Genomic DNA, 19,931 nt, shown 5'->3' on the forward strand with positions numbered 1-19,931 from the left:
ACCCCCATTTCTACGCTTTTAACTGATTTTAAATTCTTTTGAACACTTTATGGGGGGCAATACAAGTAAACACATGGTTAATCCCGTATGAAAACATAAATCTTTTGTTATACATTTCATATTGTCTTTATAACTACTACATGGATTTTGTTAACATGCAAACATCTTACACCACTATACCCTCTCGGGATGAAACATAATTATGAATACTTGAAGTTTTATTTATATATTTGCATCATATCAAGGGTAACCATTTTTACTATAACATTAGTGAACATGCAAGAACATACAAATCATTATTATGCCTTGTCAAATCTGTAGAAAAGGGTAATTATTTCAGAGACAAACATATTCATTCTAGTACGTGACTTAATTAAGAATTCATGAGTCGTTCATATTCAATATACCTTTTAAGGTACCGCTAGAAGTCCTCTTTATAACCAGAATCTCCCGTCCGGAGAACGTGACAAGTGTGTATAGATCTATACGGGACTAATGATCCCGCGCCCTGACTACTAGCTACAGTCCCCGGGGTGACAAGTGTCATCTCATTTCGACACCTGAAGAACATCGCTACAGGCAAATTATGATAGTACGGTTATAAAAACTCACTGGATAGACAATTATTATGGTATTACATTTTTCATGGGAAAAGTAACTGATACAGTTCTTTTCACATTAAAATACAAATCTTCTTATATTTTTGTTTTATAATAAGACTATACAGCATTCTATTGAGCATGTCATAGTTGCTCACAGGTTACAGTCTTGGTCATTTGAGACTGCATTTCACTTTTAGGAAAATATAGGATTTTCCTGGCTCAAATACATACAATTTATACAACCATCATTCATACTCATTTTGAAAGGCTATACTTTTGTGGTTTGGGCTAGGCATTCTTTTGTATAGAGCTTGGTAGGTTGATAGAGTAATAGTGTAGTGGTAAATTGATAGAACTGTCTGTGTGTTTGCAGCCACACACGTGTGTGCGGCCGTACATGTGTGTGCGGCTGCACTCATATGTGCTGGTGTGGGTCGTATATAAATGGTTGTGTCAGTTTGTCAGGTACGTATGAACAGTGTATGTGTGACAGGGTGTACTTGACATTTATATGATATAAATGTGTGCATGCTTGCTTTGTTTCTTCTTCTACTCCTTCTAACACTCTATTTGATTGTTATTATCTTATTGATTACTGATTTGGATCCATAGTTTGGGACTTACAATTGGTATCAAAGCCAATTCGGTATCAATTTGAAGCATTTTGGAGTGTGCGGTTGAGAAATTTTACCATTTCTGTAGTGAATTCATACTCTTTAATCAAGGAATTGTTGTTAATCACTGTTTTTGATAGTTTGAAATCAAAATTCATTCAAAAATCTAAGATTTTTGGGTGTGCGGTTGAGATTGTTGGGTGTGCGGTTTGAAGGTGTGCGGTTGAAGTAGTTTGAAGGTGTGCGGTCAGGTGTGCGGTAAAGTGTGCGGTCAGGTATGTGGTTAGGTGTGCGATCAGGAGTGCAGCCACTGTGTGCGGTTGGAGTGTGCAGACAGTGTGTGTGGTTGTAGTGTGCACTTAGTGTGTGCGGTTAGAGTGTACTGTTGTAGTGTGCGGTTGTAGTGTGTGCGGTTACACTCATTCAAATCTTTAAACATGGAATCTCAAAGCATGACTGCTCATCAAGAATTAGATGCAATTATAAGGGCCACTACTCGAATTCCTAGATTGCTATCAGCCGAAGGATTTCGTGAATAGAAATATCGTACTGAAAAATATATCAAGATGAAGGATTTCAAACAAGTTGAAAACTACACTGATGACGATTTTGAAAGAGTCGAGGAACAAGAAAAGGCACTTGCTACACTTACCATGGCTTTCTCTCCGGAGATTGCTCAAGGATTTCGTGAGTATACATCAGCAAAGGCTTTGTGGGAAGCACTAATAGAAGTCTATGAAGGCAACGAAGACATGAAACAAAGTCGCCAAGACATGCTATGCCAGAAGTTCAATATGTTTAACTATGTCTTGGGAGAAACACTGGAAAACCAATTGCAAAGGTTTATCACACTCACCACAGAAATGAGCTTTTCCGGTGTAATGGTTACAAGATCGGAGATCAACAAAAAGCTGCTAAACTCCCTTCCAAAATCCTGGGATATGAATGTCTCAGTGATTAAGAAAACTAAAGACCTGAACTGATTGAGTTTGGCCAAAACAATGGCAATCATCAAGGCGTGTGATCCGGATGACAAACAAAGAGAGATCAACCATGTCAATTCATACTCCACAGCTAATCTTGGAATTCAAAACAACAACAACACCGCTTTCTCAAGCTTCACTACTCATCAAGATCCTCAAGTCCAACCCTATGTAACTCATCAGCCCATATCATACGCTATACCTCAAATGCAACAAACTCAAGTCCCTCAATCTAAAACCTTAACTCATCACGTTGGTTCTAGTGTTGGTTCATCTACAACTGCTTCAGTTCAATCTCATGGAATCAATACTCAAGCTTCATTTTCAAACGAAAAGGAATACAATCTGGCTCTCGCCACTGGTTTCGTAAACTGCTACAATGCTTTTGTGGCCGGAGAACTATGCTCACAACTCTCATTCGCTGACCTTGACCAGATCCATCCTGAGGATGTGGAAGAGATGGACATTACATGGCAAATGGTCATGGCGGTTTTCAGGGCAAAGCAGTTCTCCAAGAAAATAGGAAAGAACAATTAGAGTGTAAATTCTAACAAGAAAGTGGGATTTAATAAAGGAAAACTGCAATGTTACAACTGTCATGAGCCGGGGCACTTTGCAAAGGAGTGTCCAAAGCCAAATCGAAGAGAAAATTCTGACCAAACCATGGTACCAGTGACCTATGTTAACAAAGGATCATCTTCAAGCAATCAGTCTGCTAACTTGGCGATGGTGGCCCAATTCTTTAGTTGGGAAGATCAAATTCAGGCCCTAAACATTTCGGTACCTGAAAATGCACATCTTGCCCAAATCAAGGATGTTATGGGAGGAGAAACAGAGAAAGACCCAGAAGAAGAGATGATGAATCTTCAGTTTGCATTCATGGTGCAAACCACTCCAGAACCTGTCAAACCTGAGGTTAGTGAATTTGGTTGTTCTCAGTCTTGTGTTAAAACTGTTAAATTTTTGCAAGATCAAATTGAAATAATCAAAAGAGAGAACGAGGACCTTAAATATGAGGGATACACACTTAGGAAAAATCAAAAGCCCTTAAAAACTCAATTAGAAAATAAAACAAAGGACTTTAAGAAATTGCAAGAGAATTACAGCAACAAATGCGAGAACTATGATCATCTCAAAAGAAAATTTGCTGCTGTAACCGCTGAACTTAACACATTGAAAAAATGTTTTGAAAATGCTGAATTTAATTTTAAAAAATTCGATGGGTCAAGTGAAACTATTGCAAAAATGATCGAAGGAAAAATGCACCGAAGAGATATTACTCATGGAAATCAGATAAGAGTTGGACTAGGATTTGAGAGTGTCCCCCTCCCTTTAATCATAATTGCACTGCTATTCCCTTGTCTTAAGAAGAAATTGACTGAGAACCTTACATGGTATATGGAAAGTCAGCTTCTGAGCAGGAAATATAGTCAAATAATAAGATTTTGGATACTAACATTTCTTCCTTAAGTGCAGATGTGTCAGTAGTTCAGGGGAAGCATGAAGCTGAAAAGTTTGAATCAAATAATCCTATGTCTAAGTTTGGTGTTGAATTCTGCGATGAGTCTGTGATAAATTCAAACACTAACATTTTTATTTCTGGTGGTGTGTTGTTTCAGACTGATAATTCTGAAAATAATGGTGTTGTTTATGATAAAATTGCTAAATCTGATTTGAATGCTTCTACATCTTCCATGTTTGCTACACCATCTAGTACATGTTCCTAAAAATGTGAAAATGCTAGAAAACATAATAAACACCAGAAATCTGACAAGAGCAGTACTCAATCCAATGATAATAAACAAATTTGTTTCAATTGTGGTATTGTTGTTCACATTGCCAAAAATTGCTTAAATCGAATGTTTGTGCATCACTTGTAAAAAAGGGGAGATAATGAGTCTCGAGGATGATCTTTAATTAAAACGTACTCAAGAACTCGATCTCGAGATGATGACTGGAAAGCAAAACAAAATACGAATTTGGTAGTTTTTCAAAAGAACAAACAGGTTTTTCATAAATTCACAAACAGTTTGTCAAAATCGACCCAAGCCAAATCTAAGTCGATTTCATCAACAAGAAGCCTTGGATCTTCTAACTCTTCATGTAGAAAATCCGTCTTCTCAAAGCAAACTAAAAAGAAAATTATTTCAAAACCTAAATATTAATGGATGCCAAAATTAAAATCTACTCAGTCATCATCCTCCTCTGTATCTGTTGAAAAAGAAAAGTTGAAAAATGAATCTATGAAAGTGAAGGGTCAACCCAGGACTGTGATGACCTGGTTCCCCAAATCTAAATGATTCCGCTCATCGTGCAGGGACAGTTGCGGAAGAATGTCGTCATACCCTGGTATGTCGACAACGGCTGCTCCCGGCACATGACTGGAGATATATCCCAACTGCGCGACATTTAGACATTTAATGGGGGATATGTCTCCTTCGCGGGCGGTGAAGGCAGAAAGATAACTCAGATGGGAACAGTTTCAAATGGAGTGCTAAGTTTTGACAATGTTAACTATGCCCCTGAATTAAAGCATAGTTTGTTAAGCGTATCCTATATTTGCGACAAAGGCTACTCAACTCACTTCACAGATAAAGAATGTCTGATCTTAAAGCCATGCATTGTCATTCCGAAAGAGTGGATTCTAGTAAAATCAAAGCGGGATGGGAATGCCAATATTATCGACATGAACAACAATGTACCCAATGAAGTCACTTGTCTCTCTTCCAAAGTCTCAGAACATAATGCAATGTTGTGGCATCGTCGACTTGGCCATGCAAATGCAAAGAATCTAAATCGTCTTGCTAAGAACGAAATGGTCAGTGGTCTTCCTCTTAGAGATTTCATTACTTTTGAAAAATGTGTTTCCAGTGCTCAAGGCAAACACCATCAGAAACCACATCTGCCAAAGCAGGTCAAATCCATTAGTCAGGTGCTCCAATTGTTGCATATGGACTTGTTTGGTCCGGTCACCGTCCTCAGCATCAATCGAAATTCATATTTTCTCATTGTGATAGACGATTTCTCTCATTTCACATGGGTCTTCTTTCTATCCAACAAATATGGGATCACCGATCTTATCAAGAAGTTCATTGTGATGATAGAGAACCAAACCAACCACCAAGTGAAAGCGCTTCGTACAGATAATGGAACCGAATTCAAGAATGCTGTTCTTGATCATTTTTGCGCTGAGAAAGGTATCGTGCATCAATTTAGCTCCGTCCGAACACCACAACAAAACGGTGTTGCTGAACGAAGGAATCGAACACTGCAAGACATTGCAAGGACGATGCATTGCGATTCTAAACTTCCAATTTTCTTTTGGGCGGAGGTGATCAACACAGCTTGTTATGTTCAAAATCATGTCTAGATCAACAAATCCCAAATGAAGACACCATATGAGATCCTTGTTGGATTAGTGTCTAAGTCCATAACTATTTTGATATGTACTTGACTCGATGGTGCATGGTCTTTTTGGGTTGCCTTCACCAAAGCAACTTGATAGGATGAATTATGGAGAGAAAGGATTAAATATGATTTATTAATATAGTATGGGAATAATATATTAAAGGAGAAATCATATTGTTTAATTAATATTAGTCAAGAATTAATAAGATATAAGTTTGTGACTAAAAGAGATTAATTAAACTTAAGGGACTGGAATTGTAATTATAAGATAATTGCAATTGGGCTATGGATAGCCTTATATTATAAGGTTAGACGAATTCTATGGGGAAACCCATTGGAAATCGTCCAATGCCTTTAAGGAAAGGAGTCCATGGGTTGCTTAGGGCTTAAGCATCCAAATTAGGGTTTCCTTGTTAGATAACCCTAATAGCCTCACTATATATAGAACCCTTATGCTCCAAAAACGTGGTGAACTGATAATCTAGGGTTTCCACACGTTTTTTGAGAGCCCCCTTCTCTTCTCTTCTTCATCCTCTTGCTCTTGGTGTTTGTGAACCATTAGAGGAGTGACATTTGTGACTCTAAGCTTTCTAAAGTCATTACAAGGAGGATTTGAGATTGTTATTGCTACATAACAATCAAGGTATGATCTAAACCCTAATTATATGTTATATTGATTATCATATGCTAGATCTAGGGTTTATAGTCTTGGATAAATTGCATGTACAATAGAGAAACCTAGATCCAAGCATTAGGGTTTGTATGAGCACATAGGATGTCTTTTGGCTAAAACCCATCAGTGGTATCAGAGCCTAGATTGGTTTCTATTGTATTGATGCATTATGTAGCTGAAAATCGAAATCTGGCTTACTGTTTGACCTGACTCGGCGAGTTCCAGAGTGTGACTCGGCGAGTTCCAGAGTGTGACTCGGCGAGTCGGAGCGTCAAACAGAGGAAATTTCGGATTTTGTTGCTGTTTTGCTTAAGGAAAATTACCATATTCGTTTTAAACCTATAAAATACAAATTTTATTGTTTCTTAAAGAATATCCTTGCCAAAACACAAGATAATTACCAATTGATTAGACAATAACTTCCTTATATGATTAAAGTTGATTATTGGTATTAATTGGGTAACTTATTTTGCAAGAAATTGAAATTAGGTCAAATATAGATAATGATGAAATTAATTGTTTAATTTATATTATTTGTTATTTAGTCCTTGTGTTATGAAAAGTTTCAATTTTCCCCTTTTAGGTTTTATAGTTTAAATTTAAACTCAAAAGTTTAGTTTTGAAATTTAAATAGTTGAAACCCTAATGTTTTGAAAAGGTTTCAAAACTTGCCCTCAAGTTTTGGAATTTAATTTTTGATTAAAAGTTTAATTTTGATGTATATTTAAATTCTAAACCCTAAGTTTTTGAAATGTTTCAAAACTTGTCCTCAAGTTTTGGAATTTAAATTTTGATTAAAAGTTTAATCTAGGAATGTTAAATTCTAAAACCCTAGTATTGTTTTGAAAGGTTCAAATCACACCCTTATGGTTTTATTAATTAATTAAGGTGTATAATTAAAAGAGGTTTAATAAATCCATAAAAGTTTTGGTTTATATTTAATTGAATTAAAAGTATAATCGTTAAATTTGACCACCTAGTATTTTAAAAGTGTAAAATACACCCTATACTATATATAACATTAAAAGTCCAACATTATATATATGTATGAGTAAAAGTCATTCTTACCGTTAGTGGGCCTCATTCACGAAGCTAGTCTATAAGGGGTGTTTAAGGAAATTGCCTATAAAATGGCGATTGAATGGGTATCCACTCTTACCCACCGCACTCTTGACTAGTGGAGGGTCGTTAGCCGAACGGGTAGGATAGGACAAAACCTTCCATTATAAGTATAATGAAGTAAAAAAAGTAACTAAATGTTTTACAAATTCCCAATATTAGTTACTTAGGAAAAAGTGAATTGATGCAATTCCATGAAATTACACTTTGTGCTTTTGCGAAGACGTTAGTGGAGCGTGTGTGGTTTACCGGCACACTAAATGGTTCTAAGAAAAGGTGGCAAAGGGCGACTCAATGTTTGTCATAGTTCGGTGGAGCGTGTGTGGTTTGCCGTCACATCGAATAGGTGACTGTAACATGTGAGGGCACCATGTAAGTTTGCATGGTTATTCACACCCACTTTGTGATCCTCGGCATCCCAGTCACAAACAAGAGGGGCATATCGAGATTTAAACATGCCATTGAAATGTTCAATGAATCTCAAAGGATTTAGGAGTTTTCATAAATTTAAAACTTAAATTTCTTTTTCATTTTTCATGGTGGAAATTAGTGAATCGTCATTCACTTACCTTCAAATATTCTGCAACTAGATTACGGCATCCCTTTTCTAGGTTGTAGCATATTGTGTTGGGTCCTAGCCTTAGTATCTCATTTGGGTGATTTACTAAGGACTCAATCAATCAACTAACTTGAATTTGTTTTCTCCCGTTTTGTAGATGTCAAAGTACCACAACTATGGTCTTCCCAAATCCCGTGGAACAAGCTTTCTACATGAAGATGATATTCCACGATTCGATCGAGGAACAAGAAATCATGCTTCACTTCCTCCACCTCCTCAAATTATTCTCCCTAACCCACAAGTTCGAAGGCTTGAAAAGTTCAAGCTCACTCAAGCCCTTTTGGCAAGTAAACATAAAGAAGGAAAGTCAGTGTGTGCACACGTGCTAGGGATGAAGTCACACATTGATAGGTTAAGAATGTTGGGATCCGTTGTCTGTGAGGAGATGGCTGTTGATTGGGTTCTTCAGTCACTTCCTAACTCGTATAGTGAGTTCGTAAGAGAGTACTATATGATGAACTGCGACGTGACCTTTATAGATCTCACCTATATGCTTATTGCTGCTGAATCAGCAATGGTTTGGCGCAATAGAAAAGCAAAGTTGATTGGTGAATCTGCCTTCAAGACCTCTATGGATATAGGCAATGGCAACGAAAGACATGCTATGATCGAAAAGTTTGATTATAAGAGAAAGGCAATGTCTGAAGTAGTTCCATGTCCTGTTCCAAAAGAGTCATTTTGCTTTTATTGCCAAAAGAAGGGGCATTGGAGACGAAGCTGCCCTATTTACCTAAGAGATCTAAGAGATGGGAGAGTCAAAACGTATGGCTCTGCTTTAGGTAAAATCCATTGACTAACTCTTTTAAGCTCCTATTCTAGATTCTTAATACATAATGTGATAAGATTACAATTGATGTTTTATAGGATCGAAGAAAGGAGAGGAAGCTTAAGGGAAGAAGTGAGCAGAATCTAACCGTGAAGAAATGGATTTCAATCGCATTACTTGAAGATTAGATTCTTGAGCTACTACTTAGAGTTAGAATTAGATTGCTAAGAAAAATGTATTAGCATAGTTTTTCAATGAATTGCATTGTAAGGACAAAATTTTTCCACAATAAAATAAATTGACTCTATATTATTTATTTATCCTTGCAATGGCGTGTATGAAAAATTGATGTTTGAATGTTATTAGCAATAATGGATTTGATTCTTAGTTATGGAAATGTCGAAAATTTACCAAATAAGGAGAGTTTCTCATCGCCCAAGTTTCAATTGGACAGAAACTGGGAATCATGCAACTTGGTTGCACGATGAATGAGAAATTTCATATTTGGAAATTAGACTAATTCATTGACAAAGTGTCAAGTGAAGGACTAGGAGATCAAGTACACAAAGTTGCGTATTGATCAAGTCCACCATAAGATTAACCAAGATATTCGTCATGATTTACTAAAGGTTTAGTAAATATGATTATACTTATAAGATTAAGTGTAATTTTGAATTGATTGAAAATGTTTAAATCAATAGCAGAACGAATAAGAAGAATCAAGTAGGCAGAAAGATAAAAGTTTCTCCATTCTAAGAAGAAGGGAGAGTACCTTTTATGCTTTATGATAGGTCTTAATGATTAAGAACCATATCTCAATTGATCCTCTAAGTAAGACTTAGTACAATTGTATGTCTAAGAAGAGGAATCAAGAATTGAAGAAATGGTTAAATCAAGAAGTCAATCATACTTCGTTCCAAAGCAAGTCTTAGAGTTAAGATTGTGACATTGAGTAATAAGTATTAAGAAGGTTTATAACATTCATCAAATGTGAAAGTTGTGATGTCTTGGATAAGACAAAGACCAACTAGGACCAATTTATGAAATGTTTTAATAAAAACTACACTAACTCTTGAATATTTGTTTGTCAAGAAATGTTTATTGACAAGAGAATCTTATATGTCAAGGAGTCAGTGGGAGTCTTAATGGTCTTGAAAGGTTTCAAGAACAAATCAAAATAAACCTTATAGATCATCACTAGCACACAAGTTGAGGTTTACAACCTATCGTGTTGAAACTATTTTGTTTCTATGCCATTCCAATTAAGTTAATTATGCATGTGAGTTCTATGAGTTCTCATTTGAACGCATAAAAGGCAGGCACCTTGATCAATGAAAAGTACATTGATAGAAAAAGGTGAGCTACTTAACTACTTGGAAGACATGGTGGGCAGCTGTGCTACCATAAGGCAAGAAATCAAGATTAAGAAAGTTCGGTCCATATGAGTTTGAATTTTTCGTAAACCTTGGTTTTGACAAATTCACATGGATAGGAACACATAAACCATTAAAAAAATCTAAGTGTCATAAGATTCCCTCCTTCATCAAAGTGACTGTGAGGAAATGCTTTCACTAAGAAAGATTTTAAGAAGATAGTGATTGTGAAATTGAATTCTCGAATTCGATTATGGTTACGGTATCCCTTTCCATGATTCGAATTGTGAGATTTGGCAATTAGTCTGAATGTTTAGACACACATATGAGCTATCTAAAGGAAAGGTGTATAAGCTTAGATAAAGGATTATCAAAGCATTAGGTATTAGAAACATGAACTTAAGGAATTCAACAAGTATTGTTTTTCTGGAAGTTAAGCTGGTTTCTGAATACATGTCAAAGCTAGTGGGAGCAAAAGCGTTATGTTTATAATAATCATCATGATAGTGGGAGCATAAATGTTATGATTGTATGATTATTATGGAAAGTATTGCAAGTTAGCAATATTAACTATAGAAAACAACAGTTATACTTTGCAGAGTCGCAATAGTTGAAAAGTTGTTTTGCTATAATTAAGGGAGAGAATATTATGCTTCATTTCAAATCTAAAGGCTTAGGTTGTGGAATGTTAATAATTTAGTCAAGGAAACATAGTGTGTTCACAAATTTCGATTATGATTACGGCATTCCTCTTCATAGTTCGAATTTTGAGAACGTAGCACATAAAATATTATGGCAGAAGATTGATAAAGTATCAAATCTTTATGTAAGACGTTATGCATCGGGTCCCATACGCTTCGGGTATAGGATCGATTGCAAATGCTATAATATTTGACCATTCTAAAATTTTCCAAATGTCTAGTGCATTTAGAGGGAAGAAGGACAAGAATCGGTTTTGACTAAGATAATTAAACAACTATCAAAGGACAATCCAAAGTTCGCCGAGGATTGGTCACTTGTGAGTAGTTGGAAGTATAGTATTGAATGGACCATATCGACATTATTATGAATAGATAAGATTCTATTAAGAATGAGTTGTCATATGGAAAATATGGAAACGTGTCCATATTAGGAATTGAATATTGAAAATATATGTCTAGATTAAAAACTTTTATGCAAAAGGATGTTCAAAGGAATGTACTTTGAGTGAAAGACATCATATCTAAGGAATTGTATTGTAACAATGTCCGACAGAGGACTTTGTAATATCGTTGGCAATAGTCTTTGTGACTTTTTGTGCTATGACATTACGAAAAGGATCATTACATAAAATGTTAGAATCTAACATATTCTATAAGTGGCAAGAATTTGAAATTCTCTCACTTATGAAAAAGGATTTGGAGTTGTGAAATGAGTATGATTGGAAATGTGTTCATTTGATCTATTTCGCAAAGTAAGAACTATAAGTAAACATTGTGTGCATGATAAGAGCATGGGACAAGTGTAATAATTCAAGTAAGAAGTTGATTACCCGAAACAACAAATAATGAGTAATCGATATGATGATAAATAAAAGGTGTTTTAATTATACTCAAAGGTTTGAGGCCATATGGGATTAGTATTATTCTTGTGTTTAACTTTGCATGTTTTGACTTCCTGGATAATTTAATTGGTTTAGAACAGTCAAATTATTCGAACGGGCCACAGTCGTTCATATGTTGGAAGTAGGTATGAATAAAGACTGTCATGAATTGGTGTGTGGATTGTCTAAAGAGTATTAGACATAAGCAAATGTTTGCTGCAACATTCATGAGTGCTTATGAATATGATTTGAGCATTGGATTAAACCCACGCTCACTTGGATCACTCCATGAATTGTATCACAAGTGATTGGTGAGACGATAACATCTTATATTCTTGAAACCGAGATGTGTGAGTTGTATCCTGCAAATCGGTTGCACATTGATAATATGTAAACGCACCAGTAACTTGGTGTCATAAAACATATTGTTGTGTGTGATTCGGTGAGTGAGTGCAAGCAAGCATTGAATCAAAGTTTATCCGTTCCTTTTATCCAAAGAAGGATAAAAGCGATATCTTTGGGCCCCTCGATGATTTAGTGATGACAAACGTAAATGCTCGGCCGGGCTAGGGCTAATTTGATTTGTTCAATTAGTCAGTCATCATAAATCGGAAGTCGAGAAATAGTACAGAAAGAATGATTAGAAATCATGTCTTATACGATATCTAGAATGGAGGAATATATGATCCCTTATCTAAAGGAAACGCGTATCTAATAGGATCAGAGTTGACAGCGGCTTTAGAAAGCTACGATTGCAGATCAGGATCTAAAGTCATACGCAGAATAGTTATTAAACTTATCCAAGTGGGAGACTGTTGGACTAGTGTCTAAGTCCATAACTATTTTGATATGTACTTGACCCGATGGTGCATGGTCCTTTTGGGTTGCCTTCACCAAAGCAACTTGATAGGATGAATTATGGAGAGAAAGGATTAAATATGATTTATTAATATATTATGGGAATAATATATTAAAGGAGAAATCATATTGTTTAATTAATATTAGTCAAGAATTAATAAGAATTAAGTTTGTGAGTAAAAGAGATTAATTAAACTTAAGGGATTGGAATTGTAATTATAAGATAATTGCAATTGGGCTATGGATTGCCTTATATTATAAGGTTGGACGAATTCTATGGGGAAACCCATTGGAAATCGTCCAAGGCCTTTAAGGAAAGGAGTCCATGGGTTGCTTAGGGCTTAAGCATCCAAATTAGGGTTTCCTTGTTAGATAACCCTAATAGCCTCACTATATATAGAACCCTTATGCTCCAAAAACATGGTGAACTGATAATCTAGGGTTTCCACACGTTTTTGAGTGCCTCCTTCTCTTCTCTTCCTCATCCTCTTGCTCTTGGTGTTTTTGAACCATTAGAGGAGTGACATTTGTGACTCTAAGCTTTCTAAAGTCATTACAAGGAGGATTTGAGATTGTTATTGCTACATAACAATCAAGGTATCATCTAAACCCTAATTATATGTTATATTGATTATCATATGCTAGATCTAGGGTTTATAGTCTTGGATAAATTGCATGTACAATAGAGAAACCTAGATCCAAGCATTAGGGTTTGTATGAGCACATAGGATGTCTTTTGGCTAAAACCCATCAATCCTCTATGGACACAAGCCATCTGTCAGCCATTTCCGAGTATTTGGTTGCCCTTGCACCTCTCTTCACTTGGAATCCAAGCCTAAATTCAATGCCAAAGCTGATGATTGTTATTTTGTTGGTTATGCTGCTCATACTGCTTACCGGGTATACAACAAGAAGACGAAACAAATTGTGGAGTCATTCGATGTTCGTTGGCTTGAAGAGAATGAGACAGACGCTATAGTGGGTCCTGATTGGTTATTTGATTACACATCTCTATTCAAATATTTTTGTGTGTCGTCTGATAACCAAGCTGGGTCTTCATCTGGCTCGAAGACTACAATTGAAGACGATGAGGAAGAGGTTGTCTACAGACCACCATTGGTTTCTACTGTTGATCTTCCGGTGGAGTCATCTGTCTCAACTGCTTCTCCAGAGTCTCCAACATCACAAGCTGCTACAGATGCTGATGCTACTCCTCTAACTCCAGTTGAAAGAGAGTTCATGAACCAAGATGCTTCCACTGTCACTCAAAATCTAATGGAACTTCTTTTTCCCGAACAAATCACAAATGAGTTTGTAGCAAATCCACCACATGACGCCAGTACATCTACCGTGGATTCTTCAGCACATGATAGAGCCATTAATATCCATAATCTTCCTGTCACATTCAATGATATCACTCACGAAATTCCCTATCGCATACAACGCGATAATCCGATAGACAACATCATTGGCCGGCTAAGGACGGTGTTCTAACGAGAAGTCAGAGTGGAGACGTCAACACATGTCTCTACTCTTGCTTTATTTCTCAAATAGAGCCCAAGAATGTCGACATGGCTTTGAATGAGCCCAACTTGGTTGATGCCATGCATGACGAGCTTAATCAATTCGAAAGGCTTGGGGTCTGGAAGTTGGTGGAGCTCCCTAAAGGCAAGAAATCTCTCAACACTAGATGGGTGTTTCGGAACAAGCAAGATGATTCAGGTGTAATTGTAAGAAATAAGGAAAGATTGGTGGTTTGTGGGTTCAGAAAAATTGAGGGTCTTGATTATACAGAGGTTTTTGCTCCAGTTGTGCGCTTGGAGGCTATTCGTATCTTCCTCGCTCATGCTTCTCACATGAACTTTACTGTATACCAAATGGACGTCAAGATAGCTTTCTTGTATGGCAAGGTGAAGGAGGAGATTTATGTTGACCAACCCCCTGGGTTTGTTAACTCCAAACTTCCTAATCATGCCTACAAGTTAGACAAGCCTTTGTATGGATTACATCAAGCTCCCAGAGCCTGGTATGCTACACTCACACAGCACTTGCTCGACCATGGCTACTCCCACGGCACTATCGATCAAACCCTATTCATCAAGCATGTCGGTTCAGACCAGATTCTTGTCCAAATATACGTGGACGATATCATCTTCGGGTCGACGAGTCCTCAGCTTTGCAAAGAATTCGAGGACGTCATGAAAAAGCGGTTCGAGATGAGTTTAGTGGGGGAGATGACCACGTTTTTGGGGCTTCAGGTCAAACAGTGTTCAGCCGGGATCCTTACTCATCAAGCCAAATATGTGGACGATATGCTCAAGAAGTTCGGGTTCAGAGACGCTAAAACTGCTTCGACGCCCATAGCAGAGAGACCATTGCTAAATCCCGATCTTGAAGGCAAATCCGTAGATCTCACATACTACAGATCAATGATTGGATCGCTGATGTATCTAACTGCGAGTCGCCCAGACATTATGTTTACGGTCTGTCAATGTGCGCGCTACCAGGCTAATCCTAAACTGTCTCATCTTACTAATGTTAAAAGAATTTTTCGGTATATCAAAGGCAGCCCAAAATTGGGTCTTTGGAATCCGAAAAATTCCAAGTTTGACCTTTACGCTTTGGCAGACAACAATTATGGTGGTTGTGAACTTGACAGGAAATCGACTTCAGGCGGATGTCAATTTCTTGGAGATAGGTTGGTGTCTTGGCAATGCAAGAAGCCGCATACTGTTTCAACCTCAACAGCAGAAGCAGAATATGCAGCTGCATCTGCCTGCTGTTCTCAAGTCATATGGATCCAACATCAGCTGTTGGATTACGGTTTGAATTTTCAAGAAACCCCTATATTTTTTGATAATGAGGTTGTGATCCAAATTGCTAAAAATCCAGTCCAGCACTCAAAAACCAAGCACATCGACGTGAAAATTCATTTTATTAGAGAATGTTATGAGCGCTCGCTCATTCAGCTAAAACAGGTTCGCTCTGAAAATAATGTAGCGGATTTGTTCGACAAGCCGTTTAAGAAAGCTCGATTCGATGTGCTGGTCAACTTTTAAAAAATGATTCGCTTTGAGGATTAATTTTTGTTTAGGATAATTTAAATTTGCGCATTTTATTTTTATTCTCTTCCATGCACAAATTTAGGGGGAGAAATAAACAAAAACCATTCAAAAATTAGAAAATTAAAAATCCAAAAACAATAGAAAGTTAGAAAATCCAAAAACAAAAATATTTTTGTGAAATGATGTGTTGGGAAGTGATATCAAAAGGTGATAACAGGCAATCTGGATATGTGTTAAGTACCAAAGCTGAATTGTCTAGACTCTGTGTTCGATGCGCTGGTAGGCACGAAGAATTTAATGGACTTGACTAGGCAAAGATGAACCTAAGAAATCAAATGACTTGACAAATCTTGACCTAGATAGATCCGTTTAGCCTAACAATACGACGCTCGGATAGGTTGAGCAGGGAGATATACATGAGAATCCACCAGTCACACTAAACAACCCGTATCTAGAACTGTGGTTTTACTTTTCCTTGATGTACGGATTCTGTCCTTAATTACAGTATTGACAGAGCGACTAGGGAATTCTGATAAAGTAGGTCTGTAGAAAATTATTTTCTTTCGTTCTTACTGTTAGTCATATGTTTCCTCCTTTACGTGATTGGAAGAGATCCGATCTGGACTACAACATATGCAAATCTATTTCTCTGCATATTATACTATGAAATTCTTCCTATCTGTTAGCCATATGCTGTCTCCTTTGTGTGATTAACAATCCGACCTGGTACAAAGTATATGCAAACTTCTACTCCTCAATCCCTCTAAAAACTATAATTAATAATAATCTAAATCTATCCTCTCTATGAATAATAGTATGCTCACCTAAAGTAAGGAGTATCTCGGAAGTTCTTGATTATTGGGGTATATCGGGAAGCGGGAAACATGTTCTAGTACACCTAAAATTGAACAATTCTAGATTGTCTGTAGATCTCATTGCTCAATTTAGGTGGACAATAATATCCTTGCTCGTCGTCAGATGAATGGTCCTTAGGAATTTTTATCTAGGAACGTAGGATCAACTTGTCTTGTCACTTATAGCATGTCCAAAATTTGTCACAATTTTTCGTGTTTAAGTGGACCACTATACTGGCGATCGACCAGATTTATTCATGAAAGGGGAGGTACTGATAAATTGAAAACGATTGTCTAACAACTTTGATCCCACATCACAAAAGGTTAATCAATTTCCAGTTAGAGGATTAAAGTTAGTTTAGAATTGAATTTTTATTATTATTATCCTTTTATTTTGTGTCATCTTATTTTATTTTTATTTTTATTTTTAATTTTTTATTTTTAGGAGTGATATAAAATTTCCGTTTAAAATTTTAATCCTCAAAATGATTTATTTTTGAAATTTTTGAGTATTGGGCTTGGGATTTTATTTTAATAAAAAAAAAAGGAAAAGGGGTGTGCGGTTCTTAACAGGTCACTGTTTACTGATTTCAAAAAGCAACCGCACACACCTCTCATCTTCTCTCTCTCGAAAATCAACTCAAATCCTTCATTTTTTTAGAAATTGAAGCTTGATATCTGTAAGAACTAATAAGTTGACACCCTTAATATGATTTTTATGCAAAAAACGATCAAGAATAGATGGTTAATCGGGGGTTTTTATTCCCGACTGTGTGTGCGACCACACATGCCATGTGTAACCGCACATGTGTGTGCGGCTGCACACTTCCTTGTGTGCGGCTGATGACGTGTGCGGCTGCACACTTCCTTGTGTGTGGCTGAAGACGTGTGCGGCTGCACACATCCTTTGACTTATAAATCACGTGTGCGGCTGAACACTTCTATGTGTGCGGTTGCACACATCTACGTGTGCGGTTGCACACTTTATTGTGTGTGGCTGACCATGAACAGTTGGAATAATTCTATGACTGTACACTGTGTGCAATTGCACACTCTATGTATGGATGGATATAGGTGTATGGTTGTATACCCAAAATTGAAATTTTTTTCCCATGTTTGTTTTTTTTTTCAGATTAACATGGGAGATCTTGAATTTGCAAAGGTGCACAACTCAGCAATCTTTCTTCAAAAATCCTCCAGCTGCTCACAATGATCTAAAATTCATTGTTGAAGGTCTTAAGAAATGTTGTCTGTTTCATGCTTTGACGACTAGTCCGGTGATTTATCAGAATTTGATCAAAGACTTTTGGAGAAGTGCAATCGTCAAGAAAGATGACAAGAAAGAAAAGTATCTTGAAGCAACTATACAAGGAAAAAAGATTTTGATCTTAAAAAGTGTTATTCGAGAATCACTTCAAATCAATGACAGGCCTGAGTATTTTATGGAAATTGATGTATATCAACCTCAAGACGTTCTGGACCACATGGGATATGAAGGATCGTTTCCTCCTACCATCAAGAAACTACTTCCTCCTTGCTGGAAATATTTAGCTCATGTATTTGTGAGCTGTATTTCCGGAAGGAGATCAAGACCAAACGAAATCTCTCTGTTCAACACAGGAGCCATTATAGCCTTGGCTTCAGGGATCGAGTTTAATTTTTCAGAATTTATCTTGGACGAATTGATTCTAAATGTTGAAGGAAACAAAAGAGACAAGTTTTTGATGTACCCAAGATTTTTTAAAATTATCTTCAATGCCATGCATTCTGAGCTCAAAAGAGGAAATGAGACACTGGATCTTAAGTCTGTTGGTCCAAGTGCATTTGGATTGATGAAGCAGAAAAGGGGTGGAAAGTTTGTTTTTGAAGGGAAATTCCCTTAAATAAGATTTGGAATTTTTGCTGAAGATAATGATCAATCAGATTAAGAAAATCACTCTAATCCTACAGAGATAGATGATGTTGTGATTTCAACTTCAGAGCCAGAGACTGAAGAAGTTCATGAGTCTCCTATAACAATAGTGGCAGAGGAACATAATCGTCTACACAATGTAGAAGTTGAAACACAGTTTGGTCATGAAGAAGGCGATGAGGATCTTCATGAAGATGTTGATTTTTTGAAAGAGATAGATTTTACTGGGATCAGTGATGATCTCCCTTCGTGCATTGAACTCAATCTTGACGATAATGAATTTGGTCCATTTCCGGGGTTTGATAGCAGGTGATTTAAAAGGGTCAATGAAGTTGCTCAACCAGCAACCAAGAGTGGGGAAGAAGTTTGTCACACCCCAAAACCGATAACGGCGAAATACGTTTCGAGGTGGATGATGTAGTGAACAGTATCATCACAATTGCATAATAGTAGAAACAAGAATCATACAACCATAGTATTACATAGTGAATTTAATTACATGCGTGTTTTGTAATGTTTAACAATCACTCAAAAGTAATTCAAAAATAAGAGATGGGTCTTGTGTACTCCACCTTCTCCAAAATGTTGTGTCTGTACCTGTCTATCTTTGACCTGAAGATACAAGTTATTTTGAAAACAATTATCAGCATAAAGCTGGTGAGTTCATAAGTGTTTAGTGTGAGTTTTTGTATACAAAGCATTAGTGTTAAAAATGTATCCTTTATGTTCATAAGTAGTAGAAATTTAGAAAATCCCATATTTTCCAGGAAATACATTGTAAGTAACAATCTGTGAAAAGTATGCATTCTTTATCTTTTTGAAAACAATTTATTGTAAAAATTCTTTGGCAAATCTCCAAATAACAAATGTGACAGGATAAGTTAAGCCCGTGATCCATGATAGAGGTGCGAGCTTCCTTTAGTGATAGATACTTACTTCGGGATGTGGTTTAACATTTAGTGTAGTATTTTAGTGTAGTTGTAGGGTATTCCTTGTAATTTACCAATAGTGAGAATAATAGAGGATCCCATGACCTTCCCGGTCATGCACAGTGTAGTGAAGTAGTGGCATCCCTGGGCCTGTACGGCGCGGACTGAGTTAACAGTCGGGATGTAATAGCGTCTGCCCCCGTATAGATCTATACATGTAGAGTCGTCTCCTGCTGGAACACTCTGGGCGTAGTGAATAGCGAATAGAGTATCTCGTAGCGTTTTAGTGTATTATTGTTTGTTTAGTGTTTTCTCTATGGTTATAGTGTGGAAATCTTTTAGTATTGGTCATAGTGCATTCTCTTACTAGTGTACCGTCTAGTAATAGTGAGTATTATAGTGTAGATAATAATAAGTTTAGCGAGTAGTAGCGGTAGCAACCCTACCCATACCTATTATGGTTATCTTAGTGGGGATGTTTCTTAGCATGTTAGTGACTTTAGCGTTAAGTGAGAGTAGTAATATTCGTATACCATACTGATATATAGATTATATAAGTAAGAAATCAACGACA

At 36.7% G+C, this 19,931-nt stretch overlaps 1 protein-coding gene across 1 annotated transcript; it reads left to right on the forward strand.

Moving 5' to 3' along the window:
- Positions 1 to 1,782: 1,782 nt before the first annotated feature.
- Positions 1,783 to 2,199, forward strand: LOC145062030 (uncharacterized). The gene has a single exon (XM_079009641.1). The coding sequence runs from the start codon at positions 1,783 to 1,785 to the stop codon at positions 2,197 to 2,199; it is 417 nt and encodes a 138-aa protein (XP_078865767.1).
- Positions 2,200 to 19,931: the final 17,732 nt, after the last annotated feature.

Source organism: Lactuca serriola, chromosome 1 (assembly GCF_051521515.1).
Source record: "Lactuca serriola cultivar US96UC23 chromosome 1, Lser_US96UC23_V15, whole genome shotgun sequence".
Taxonomy (NCBI): domain Eukaryota; kingdom Viridiplantae; phylum Streptophyta; class Magnoliopsida; order Asterales; family Asteraceae; genus Lactuca; species Lactuca serriola.

Bases quoted from the DNA above. Each gene is read 5' to 3' on its own strand.
- LOC145062030 (XM_079009641.1), top strand. From the start codon at position 1,783: ATGAAGGATTTCAAACAAGTTGAAAACTACACTGATGACGATTTTGAA.